At 48.3% G+C, this 12,317-nt stretch overlaps 1 protein-coding gene across 1 annotated transcript in view; it reads right to left on the bottom strand.

Moving 5' to 3' along the window:
• Positions 1–1,425: 1,425 nt before the first annotated feature.
• LOC136958028 (neuropilin-1a-like) overlaps positions 1,426–12,317 on the bottom strand; it is a 44,319-nt gene continuing 33,427 nt past the window's right edge. Inside the window, 12 exon segments of the mRNA XM_067252252.1 lie at positions 1,426–4,779; positions 5,001–5,054; positions 5,535–5,631; positions 5,756–6,036; positions 6,316–6,459; positions 8,340–8,390; positions 9,693–9,738; positions 9,740–9,787; positions 9,790–9,806; positions 11,376–11,414; positions 11,417–11,519; positions 11,919–11,926. Coding sequence (XP_067108353.1) covers positions 4,493–4,779; positions 5,001–5,054; positions 5,535–5,631; positions 5,756–6,036; positions 6,316–6,459; positions 8,340–8,390; positions 9,693–9,738; positions 9,740–9,787; positions 9,790–9,806; positions 11,376–11,414; positions 11,417–11,519; positions 11,919–11,926 — 1,175 coding nt within the window. The 3' untranslated portion in view covers positions 1,426–4,492.

Genomic DNA, 12,317 nt, shown 5'->3' with positions numbered 1-12,317 from the left:
GTGCACATAAAGAAAACCAAACATTACTGAAAATCTTTTGTTTATTTCCAGCCCAAAGAGCTAAACATGTTTGGCTCTTTTCAGAGAGGAAAACAATTAACTTATTCTGGTTCTGTTTAGTTTTCATGTTGACAGACCTCTTTCTGAAGCATTCAGAAGCCAAGTTCATGTCTCACATATTTGCTAGTTTTGGCAGTCCCGTCTGGAAGGATGAGTACTTCCTAAGCCTCTAGCTTATTTTTTGAAAACATAATCTAATCTTATTTATTTAAAGATAGAGAGAGGGAGAGGGATGTGTGTGAGAGAAAGATCAGATGTCTACAATTAGTTACTGACTCACTTAGATTTGGTATGAAATCTGTCTTAACATAAATGCCAAACAAAGGATGGATAAATACAGATAGATAAATGGGAACATTTGGTTGTGTGTGATTCACCCCCTTGTGGCTCAGTACATAATTACAGCCAGCATCTACTGAATGTCATGTCAGAGGCTGATGTGGGGAGAGCCTGATCTACATTTAAGAGCAGACATGATGCACAATTGATAATTCATTCTGATTCAGTATGCTTACATACATCATAAACTCATCTGAAGGAAAATTCTCATCAACTTACCAATTGTCTTACCTCAGAGAACTCTTTTTACATGCAGTTGTACCTGTAAAACAGGTCAGGTGGGGAGTCAGGGAGTCAGGTGGCTGAGCGGTTAGAGAATCGGGCTAGTAATCAGAAGGTCGCTGGTTCGATTCCCGGCCGTGTCAAATGACGTTGTGTCCTTGGGCAAGGCACTTCACCCTACTTGCCTCGGGGGAATGTCCCTGTACTTACTGTAAGTCGCTCTGGATAAGAGCGTCTGCTAAATGACGAAAAAAAAAAAAAAAAAGACTAAATGTAAAACAGAGACACATCTATCAAAAGTACTATTAACACCTATAGCAGCTTGACTAGTTTATCAACCTGTGGCTGAGCCATACTTTCACAGGGATATTTTAGGGTCCAGTGAGGAAGACCAGCGCAACATCTGCTGCCATAAGCACCCATTAGGGGTTGAGCTCCCACCCTTTCCAGGGACACTTGATCTTATCCTTTTCAACCATGTTTACTTGTGATATAATCGAGGCCATGTGCTGCAGACCTGACATCACTGCAAGTGCTCCCATCTACATGTCAACAGAACTCACACAGCGTTTACAGGATAAGATACTCCATCTTGAAAAGTTGGGTCTTCAAGCTGAAGTGCAAATGCATGTGCCTTTAGTTGGATCATTGTGTTTGAATGGGCTAAACTGTCGACCTACTTAGCCAGTACCTAACTCAGCACCAGCTGTACTCGTCTAGGGCAGTACGGTCTAATAAACAACACAATCCCCAAACCAGGAAGGTTTATCTTAAGAAACCATTTATTTGAAAGTGAATCTTTGGAATGTGGTGATGGCTGTCACTAACTGGTGTTAGACACAAAGGAGACATAAATTGAGTGAGAGAGAGACAGAGAGAGGGGCGGGTCATTTGGAGATTGGCTGCAAAGGTCAAAGTACAAATGTTAACTTCACTTTATAAGGCTCTGCTGTTTATTTATTTTCCTACAACAGCAAATTACAGAAGCAGTATTGAAAATAAAAGTTTCATTTTTTTGTAAAAAAAATCAGCACAAAATTTTACGGACAGTACAAAATGAAGCAATAATATACCAGATAAATGGGGACATGACTACAGGAAATCTGTATGATAATTATTTTTTCAGTGATGAAAACCTCTCAATATTTGTACATTTCAGAATTATGTCACACCATAGTCTGAAACTATATAAAAGAAGAAATAAAAGGAACACTGTTTTTTAGTTTAGGATTTTTTTTTAGAAATGAATGCTATAAACACAAAGTTCTTAAATATATTTATCAGTGCAACATTGTTTCCTTTTAGTCTTACGCTACAGTTTCCTTTCCCCCTAGTTTACCCGACAGTGGCTAGTTAACTGTCCTCTAAGCTGTAGGCGCGGTAACACAATAAGCATTGCAGAGTGGTACGTTTGAATCTGAAATGAACAGGAGCCAAACAGAGAATGTGTTCACCACGACACATGACATAGTAGCACATAGATACAGCACATCACAGCCCCGCCTATCATCACCAGGGCTCTGACCGCTGTGGCGGCGAAACAAAACCAAGTTCTCCGCTGTCGAATCCTCAGACACCAGAATCCATGAGTCCGTTCCTCAAAGCATCTCCAACGGCGTATCTAAAATATCAACAGTCTCAGTAGAGAATCCAAACAGTTCACAAAGAGACACGATTACGCTCCTCAGCTGAAAAATTGATAAAAAATCCGACCAATAAAATGTTTTCCAAACAGTCCACTCACTGCCCCTTTAAGAGTTTTCCCGGGGTTTAGTGTACTGGTTGAGGTCTGATCACATGACCTTCCATGGTTTTAATGTCAGTTGGTTGGTTGTCGGTTGTGGTTGAGTTGCGGTTGACTGTGCTGAGAGCAGATCCTCAAACAGAGGTGGGCGGGGGGTGCATGGCCATCCTTTGGTAAAGACACGTGGGGCGGGCGACCTGATTCGGCGCCATGACATCACCTGACCCCAGTGTACCAGTGTCCCTTCTGACATCACAACGTATGGCTGCTACACGTGACACGCGTTAACCCTGACTACGCCAGGCCGGACAGAACATCGCATGACAGAACACAGACCCCAGAAAGGTAACTTTCACATGCTCGTCGTGAATGTCTGTCCTGCTGTTATGAATATGACAAGCACCATCCTTCAGTTAGTGTAGTAACCCTCGGCACAGGCATAGGCACTCTGTGAGGGGTTAGGTGAAAGTGCATTCAAGATACCATGGTTGTTCAGATGATGTTTTTGTTTTTCTGTCAGACAGGCTAATGGACCGGTCCAATGGTCCATGACTAAAGCAAAGCGTGTTTTAGAATTTTTTTTTAACGTTTTTTTTTTGGTATGCTGGCAGACAAACTAGCATTCTTTCTCATACATCCTGCTGCTACTAATATCAACAGAATGGTCAACAGGAGAGATGGTGATAGCTAATGGTCCGGTGAAGGGGACTTGGAAAAGTGATGTGATTGAGTCTGTGAACCTGATTTTTTGTCACCAGTCCATCACACGCACACACGCACACACGTACACACACACAAACATGTACACACACGTACACACACACACACACACGTACACACACACACGTACACACACATACACACACGTACACACACACACACGTACACACACACGTACACACACACACACTAGTCTAGAATAGAGAAAGTGGGAATAGACACACACTGTGTGGAGAGACTTTGGACATCATTCAAGAGACACAATGCGATGGTTTGAAGATATGTTACCGTAGTCTAGATTATCAATAACTAGTGTTCACACGTATTGATTGTAGAGCCATGGATATGAGTAAAAAATTAAACGTGAATGCATCTGCTGTTTTTATTGTTTGTGTACCATATGTGTAGATGGATAGTTTATAGTTCCCACTGTTATATTATGAAATGGCTTGTATCTATGGATGGTGTGTGCCATTAACTACAGCGTGGTATGAGGTCCTGATCAGGTTTTCTAACCTCCATTGCACAGTTTACCTAAGTCACACCAGAACACAGCACCTTTAACTAAACAGTCAGACAGTTGTATTTACAACACACACAACCCATGAACAAAAGGGATACTGCAGCTGTTTTTCTCCTTTTTTTTACTTTCTTTCTTAAAAAAAAAAGGGCATTAAAATATATTAAAACTTATATACAGTGTGTAAGGGTCAGAACAGATCAGAGGGTCATTGATTGGATCGTGTTTCGCTAACTCGATAGTGACTGTATTAGTTAGTACCCATGTAAGTACTGAGAACATAAAGGATGTCCAAACTCCCAAATCAACAGAGGAGGCCAACAAAGATGTACTAAAGGCACTGTTAGAACCATATGCAACCACAGTGCAGGGCTGCGCAGACAGGGTCAGGGGTCAACACCCTGTCTGCAAAACACGCGCAGCTCAACCAATTAGTCAGATATGGTTCGTTTTGGGGTTTGATACCTCACCTTCAAACACAAAATCAATAGGTTTTTTGAAAATAAAAGATGAAAAATGTTTCCTCCAAGAAAACGATAAATACTTTAAACAATTGTAATAAATTGGTCACAACACCAGCATCCGATTGTAAAAATTAATGAAAATCAAAATAGAAAATTAAAATATAATCTAAATCATCTGTACATAATTTTTTGTTTAATTTCCTGTATTTCATTTTGTACACAGTGTCCCCTACTGGTAGGTTATTCTTACTGCAGCTCCTGAGTAAATCACGGATCAGTCCAAGCCTCCCATTGGTTCCTGAACTTGTCCTCAACCAATGAGACGCTGCTGGCAGTCCCTTTAGCTCGTCCGCTCTCTGAGAGAAGTTCCCTGCCTACAGTCTTGTGCTCGCACGCTCGCTCACACACGCACCTGCAACCCCCTCACGCCTCGGAGTACGAGTTCTGTGAGTTGAGTTTGTCCTTCTTTAGCTTCACGCCGTCCACCAGCTCAAAGTTATAGTTCTCCAGGGCAGAGAGGTTCCTGTCTGAGAGACCCCCGTGGGAACACGCGCAGTAGAGGACCACCCCACAGATGGCCCCCAGGAACACCCCCAGGGCGCTCATGGCGATGATGGTGATGAGGATGGGGTCCAGGGTCTTCAGCATGTTTCCAGCTCCGCTGATTTCATCACTCTCCACCACGTCCGGGTAATCTGTGATGTCATCAGCTGGAGACGGATGGAAGGATGGAGGGAGAGGGGTGTTTAGTCTTTTAATAGCAATAAAAGATAGTAAATGAAAAGATACACATTCTCATGAGTCAGTCAATCGCGCCCCAACTAGAGGTGAGAGGAGAGAGGACAGGTGAGGTGAGAAACTCTGTCTTTCCTGTGATCTTCCTTGGGCCTTATGTTATTAATCTTGTGTAACAGGTCGTTCAGTGACTTACGTATTTCATTGAAGCGGTCCTCAGGCAGCATGGGCTCTGTGGGCACATCAGGATCTGGTGAAGCAGACGGAAAAACAGACATTGAGTCACACGGTCGAAGCCTTCATTCCAAAACAATGTCGGCCAAAACATTGTGGATTATGGCTAGTCTAAAACTAGGTACTTTCAAAAGGGTCTGGGCCTTCTAAGACTGCAGGGTTAGGCCTTCTGTATGTTTACTGATACATTATTTAAATATTTTGTAAACCTTTAGAGAATTTGTTTTCCAAACTTTTTTTCCAACCTTGAGAAACATTTTTTTATCAATTTTTTTTCCCACCCTTTGGAAACTATTTTTCAAAAATATTTTTGACTTGCTTGAAAAGGTATATATATAAATAAATACAAAGTTTCGCAAGGTTGAAAACATATTTTAGTTTATTTGACTTTTAACAGTCTTTTTAAACATGAGTAGCCTATATGTACTTCTACTTAAGTGAAGGATGTATGTAGCCTACTTTGGCCATCCATAGTTTGACGTAATTTAATCTTTACCCTTGCAGTCTGTCATGCTGAAGTCGTTGAGTATTCTGATGTCGTCAACGGCGATGTCGCCCCAGCTTTTCCTCTCGACCAAACCTTCAATCACCACCTGGACAGAGAAAGAGAAACAGGGGGAGAAGATCTCCTGTTAGCAACCTACGTCTGTTAGCATTAGCTAGTTATGTTTTGCTGGATTCATCCACGGTCCTAACTGAAGTGCTACGGACTTTTACCTGATACGGTTTACTGGAACGCGGCACGAGCACCCGTCCTTCACGCCAGCGGTTGCCTTGGTGACCGCTTACGGTCCAGAGCAGGATATCAGCCCAACCTTCGTCGGTCTCCTTCCTCTGCTTGACGTGTAGCGTGCCGATGTGAGAGCCGAACATGTGGTACCAGAAGGAGACACACAGGTCGGACTCCTGGTGGTGGCTCACCACCGGACTGACCAACCTGGCGATCTCGTTCTCTTGGGCGCCGGTCGCTAGGGTGTAGATGAAGTTCCCTGACCCGCCTAAGAGAACACGACACAATGAAAAACTGTCAGGAACATAGGTATCATTTAGAATTCTTTACAGCGTGTACTACTTTGAAACAATTTTCCGACCAACACAGAATGGGTTGAACCACTGGCTTTTAACCATTCAGAGCATTTTGGTGTAAAAAAAAAAAAAAAAGACGAATGAAACCCACCACTGTTGGCTGATCTTAGATTAGAAATTTCCGCTCAAAACTGGTGTAAACGCAGGCTGGCTCGGTAGTTGCTTCATAGCTCTACTGTGCTGTTCTGTACCTGTGTGATCCATGTTGGGCCCGGTGTTGAGGGTGGGGGTTCCGCTAGACTGTATCTGCCACCTGAAGCCGGTGTCCTCCGACGACCAGCCGCAGAAAGAGGGGTCGCTGGCCCATCCAAAGTCACACGCAAACCACTGGAACGCTGCAAGGAGCACATGACAGGTCAGAGGTCAGATCAGTACATCTGCTCACGCACAGACACACACGCACACACAACTGTTGTGCTGTGTGTCGAATCCCAAGGCATAAAAAGAAGTGCTCACGGAACAAGTTACCAATGGATGCCGTAACTGTCCAGTCAGTACGATTATAAGGGCATCCACTAGATGGCAGCCAAGAACTATAGAACTGACAAACTGCAAATTCTTGGGGGTAGATCAGGGCCGGGGTGGGTAATCGGGAGAATCGGGAGAGTTCCCGGTGGGCCGCTTCACTTTTGGGCCGGTCGAGGACTTTTTTGTTGTTGACATTTGTCACGTTAGTCTATCTTCTCTTAAAGTAGGCTACACACGTTCCGCATTCTGACACCTCAGCCTCAGCATGGGTTGTACCATGTGAGGGAGTTCTCCCCTCCAAAATAGAGTTGGTTGGGTCCATAGCGCGTCTTTTCCAAAAAGATTTCTCAGATAGGCTACCGATAGCTGGGCCGGGCGGCCCTACCGTAACGATACGCGTCAGGGAAAATGGATGGGAGCAGGGCCGGAGTGATGGCATCACTAGACAAGGTTTTACCAATTGGAAAACGTCTGTTTATTTTACGCTCAAATAATGGCCACAAATTTTCGCTCGCGTGCTTTGCACGCTCGCATTAAGTGTAGAAGTGCCTATCTTGCATCACATCAGACCCATACGTCCTAGGATCGTTAAGCAGTCTCAAAAATTGTAGCAATATAAAAAATTATACGATCCCTTTCTGTAATCATTATACCCCCCAGAAAAGTTCACTGCACCCCCAGTCAAAGCAGGCTGCATCCGGCCCTGTTTGGTATACAAAAAAAAGGGCCGGTCTTGGGCCTGAAACTCCCGGGCTGAAAAGTGGCCCCACTCCAGCCCTGGGGTAGATCAAGTGGAGGTAAAAAAGAAAGTATGAATCAGAGGAAGAGGAAGGTGACATCTCAACAGCAGACTATAATCCCTCCTTGCCAGCCATACCGAGAGATGGCTCCAAACCTAGCTAATGACATCCTTTTAATAAAGGCCACATAGCTGACAAAGGAAGGTGTTGAATGACTGTAGAGTGGAGAGAGAGAGAGCGAGAGAGCAAGCCGGCGTGTCCTGCGGAGACGACTGCATTCACAGCGGACCTCTGGGAGGTGCTGATTTTAATGAGGAGAGCCTGCGACTGGAGAGGAAGATACGGTGGATAGAAAGGCCTCGCAGTCCGACAACACAATCCGCCGCTGACACGGAGAGAGGCTGAAAGGGCTCGCGGGGATCCGTGTGTGACAAGGGGCCGGCGGGGAGGCTGGTATTGCTCTTAAATTGGATAAAGAACGACTTCCAGGCAGGCGACACAAGGGAAAGGTATGTTTGGGATGAGAGCTACGTCCACAGGAGTCTGTTTGCTGCTGCTGCTGCCGCGGCATTACGCTAGCTCTCTGAAGGATAAAGAATTGAGCCAATGTTCTCTTTAATAATCTCAGGCTTTTAACTTGTTTCTGCGGGCGGTGAATATATTTACCCATTAAACTCAAAGGATGGAATTCCCGTGTGGAACCGCGTTTTTTAGGCACTTGGCTGCATTTTTCAACGGAAATTCCATTTCCCAATTAAAAGGGTTTTTGGTTTTTCCATTCTTGTGAGAATTGAAGCGGGGCTTCTGACAAGCTCAGGGAAAGATGAGCAGCCACGGGAATCACTGCGCCGTTTGATGAGAGCAGAGGAAACACATTCTTCTCTGTCCTAATGGAAAATACTATACCCGCCCACGCAACAGACTCTGAATCAAACATTAAAACACACACAAACACACACACCCCCCCCCCCCCCCCCCCCTCTATTGCCTGGAGTTTATCATCCTACCTGGTTTAGTGTCCATCTCCACTGTAGCCTCAGGCAACACCACAGTCCCACCTAACAGAGCAACACAACGGCATTAGCCTCCAGTTAGCTTAGCATAGGGTTACAGTTAGGGTTAACCCACCAGGACTGCATATTCATGCAAATATGCTAACCGTACTGATGTCCTCCCTCTTTGTCTACAGTAGCCAGACTGACTACAGCTCCGTGTCATTGGGTAAGCGACTGAGGGGGGTCATGGTGACCCCCTGCAGACTTCTGGGCTAAGGGGACAGTCCGGTGGAGAGGCAGGGCTGGTTGACAGGTTGACAGGTTAGCGGGGAAGGAGGCCATGCAAGGAGGGAGGAGAGCAGGACAAGGCTGTTGATAGATGACAGGGAGGAGGGGCTGGGGGGCTGGGTGAGTGGGGAGAATGAGGGGCTGAGAGGCTGAGGGGCTGAGGGGCTGGGAGGTGAGAGGCTGGGGGGCTGGGAGGTGAGAAGCTGGGAGGCTGGGGGGCTGGAGGGTGAGAGGCTGGGAGGCTGGGGGGCTGAGGGGCTGGGAGGTGAGAGGCTGAGGGGCTGGGAGGTGAGAAGCTGGGAGGCTGGGGGGCTGGGAGGTGAGAGGCTGGGGGGCTGGGGGGCTGAGGGGCTGGGAGGTGAGAGGCTGAGGGGCTGGGAGGTGAGAAGCTGGAGGCTGGGGGGGCTGGGAGGTGAGAGGCTGAGAGGCTGAGGGGCTGGGAGGTGAGAGGCTGGGAGGTGAGAGGCTGAGGGGCTGGGAGGTGAGAGGCTGGGAGGTGGGAGGCTGAGGGGCTGGGAGGTGAGAGGCTGGGAGGTGAGAGGCTGAGGGGCTGGGAGGTGAGAGGCTGGGAGGTGAGAGGCTGAGGGGCTTGGGAGGTGAGAGGCTGGGAGGTGAGAGGCTTGAGGGGCTGGGAGGTGAGAGGCTGGGAGGTGAGAGGCTGAGGGGTCTGGGAGGTGAGAGGCTGGGAGGTGAGAGGCTGAGGGGCTGGGAGGTGAGAAGCTGGGAGGTGAGAGGCTGAGGGGCTGGGAGGTGAGAAGCTGGGAGCTGGGGGGCTGGGAGGTGAGAAGCTGGGAGGCTGGGGGCTGAGGGGCTGGGAGGCTGAGGGGCTGGGAGGTGAGAGGCTGGGAGGCTGGGAGGCTGAGGGGCTGGGGGGCTGAGGAGCTGGGAGGCTGGGAGGTGAGAGGCTGGGGGGCTGGGAGGTGAGAGGCTGGGAGGCTGAGGGGCTGGGAGGCTGGGTGACTGTGACGGTCGTGCACTTGGGGATGAGTAGAAATCAGGAAGAGGGTGTGAAGGGGAGGAGGGTCTGCGTGGGGGGCGGAAGGGCAGGCTGCAGTCTCACAAGGGCGATCTTAGCACCTGTCACATCGTAGTCATCACCTGTTCCACTGTGGCAGCTGGCCTGGTTCGTCGTCACACTCGTCTGACGGGGTGGTTGCTGGGGGCCGGCGTGGTCGGAGGGTACGGTCGGAGCTACGTAGGAGAGAGAGAGAGACATGTTTACTCCTACACAGCTGCAGTGTGGTGGGGTTTTCGTGTTATTGCCTCACAAACGTGCAGGGCCGGAGTTTACACAAGAAGCCCCTCCCAGTGTCACAGGAAAAAACCTGGGTGTTTTAATCTGGAGAGACTATTAACAGAAATGCTTTTATCAGGGGGGTGCCGTGGCCGGGGTGTATATATACACATGTAGGGCTGGTCTGGACTGGAGGGAACGAGGCCTGGGCACAGGCAGGCGAGGATTGGAGAGTGGTGATTGGTTCAAGCTGAACCGTGCGCTGGCCTATCATTACAGCCTGCATGGTGCCTTTGGATGTGGGCACTGCCCCCGATCCACTCCATGTTTCTGTGTGTGTGTGTGTGTGCGTTTTGACTGCGTAATGAACGGGCTTCCCCTGTACAGAGCGAGGGAGTCAGGTAGGGGTGAAAGCGATAAGGAGAGAGAGCAAGAACTGGAAAATGCTGAGTAAGATTTGTTCTCTTGTGTGTGTGTGTGTGTGTATGTGTGCCTCTGTCCCAGATGAAATATGAGGGAGATCAGCCCCTGTCTGGTTTAGAGTGGAGGGTCACAGAGAGGGTCAGGGCTGTATCTGGGGGACTTGGGAAAGAAATGGGGATTTAGCCTTTTTCACTAAAGCTCAGGTCCCTCTCTGTCTGTCTCTCTCACACACACACACACACACACACACACACACACACACACACACACACACACACACACAACACACACACACACACACACACACACACACACACACACACACACACACACACACCTATACCTCTGTGATAAAAAACAAGCATAATCATCTGTCTAAAGCTCCCAGTGGGACTTCCTGCTTACAGCAGACCGGGCTCGTCGCCTCGCAGAAATCCAATATGTAAATCCACTTAAGACAAGAGCAAGAGCATGTTCTCCTAGCTTAACAGTTTATGCTCGGAATCAGCTTTGAAAGTGTGCGTGTGTGTGTGTGTGTTAGAGAGACTGAGAGAGAGGGATAGCAAGCAAGAGAGAGAGAGAGAAGGAGTGAGAAAGGGGTTGCAGAGAAGGATTGGAGAGAGAGAGAGAGAGAGAGAGAGAGAGAGGGGGAGAGAGAGAGAGAGAGAGAGAGAGAGAGAGACAGACAGACAGACAGAGAGACAGACAGACAGAGAGAGAGAGAGAGAGAGAGAGAGAGAGAGGGGGAGAGAGAGAGAGAGAGAGAGACAGATAGAGAGAGAGAGAGAGACAGAGAGAGAGACAGAGAGAGAGAGAGAGAGAGAGAGAGAGAGAGAGAGAGAGAGGAGAGAGAGTAGAGAGAGAGAGAGAGAGAGAGAGAGAGAGAGAGAGAGAGTAAGAGAATCCCCTGGACAGCAGCTGTCTCGACAGGGGGAAGTCCTCAAACGCATCTTCAATCCCCCATTTCAACTACACAGACCCATACTCACACGTAGCTGACCGTCAACACTTGATGATTAAAGATGGCGAAACAGTGTGTGTGTGTGTCTGTGTGTCTCTCTGATCTTGTGCGTGTGTGAAGTCAGTCCCTGTTTGATGCCTACCTTCCATCTCACAGCCCAGGAGCTCCAGACGCAGACCCAGCCAGCAGGGGTGGCCCTCTCTGGGTACACTCTGATGAAGCGGGTCAGTAAAGGCTCCACGGTCCTCAGCTCTGGGGTGTCGTAGTTCAGATTCCCCTCAAAGATCTAGCCCGGGGAGATGGAGGAGGGTGAGGAAGACAAAGAGAGAGAAAAGGGGAGATACAAAGAACAATATTACTGATAATGTCAGAGCGCTGACTGATATCTTCTGTGGAAACAGAGCTACCCTCAGGCAAGCTTATTCCCGGCTTTTGAAAGCAAACGCTGGCTGAGGGGAAGAGATGGAGGGAGGGAGAAACTGGAAGATGACCAGATTTCTCTGGCTGACATCTAAAGCATTGGATGGACTGCCAACACTACTGCCAACACCACGAGGCCCAGTGACTAGAACATCAGCAGGAGAGCCCGGTCTCTCTCTCTCTCTCTCTCTCTCTCTCTCTGTCTCTCTCTCTCTCTCTCTGTCTTTTCTTTCAAGGTCTGTTATCGAAGGGACAGCGAACGAACAGATCCTTCTTCAAGAGGAAGAGGGACAAAGGAGAAGTGAACAAGAGAGGTAGGGAGAGAGAGGAGGAGGAGAGAGAGGAGGGAGAGGAGGAGGAGGAGGAGAGAGAGGAGGAGGAGGATAGAAGGAGGAGAAAAAGGGAGAGAGAGAGGAGGAGGAGAGGAGAGAGAGGAGGAGTGAGGAGAGAGGAGGGAGGAGAGAGGAGGAGGAGAGGGCAGATGAAGGAGGAGGATGAGGAGAGGAGGTAGAGAGAGGAGGAGGAGGAGAGAGAGGAGGAGGAGAGAAGGAGGGGAGGTGAGGAGGAGGAGGAGAGGAGAGAGGGAAGAGGAAGGAGGAGACGGAGAGGGAGCCGGGAGAGGATGGAGGAGAGAAGGAGGAGGAGGAGAGAGGAGGGAGTGAAG

Source organism: Osmerus mordax, chromosome 15 (genome assembly GCF_038355195.1).
Source record: "Osmerus mordax isolate fOsmMor3 chromosome 15, fOsmMor3.pri, whole genome shotgun sequence".
In the NCBI taxonomy this organism is placed as follows: domain Eukaryota; kingdom Metazoa; phylum Chordata; class Actinopteri; order Osmeriformes; family Osmeridae; genus Osmerus; species Osmerus mordax.
This window is presented reverse-complemented; position numbering and strand designations above follow the sequence as displayed.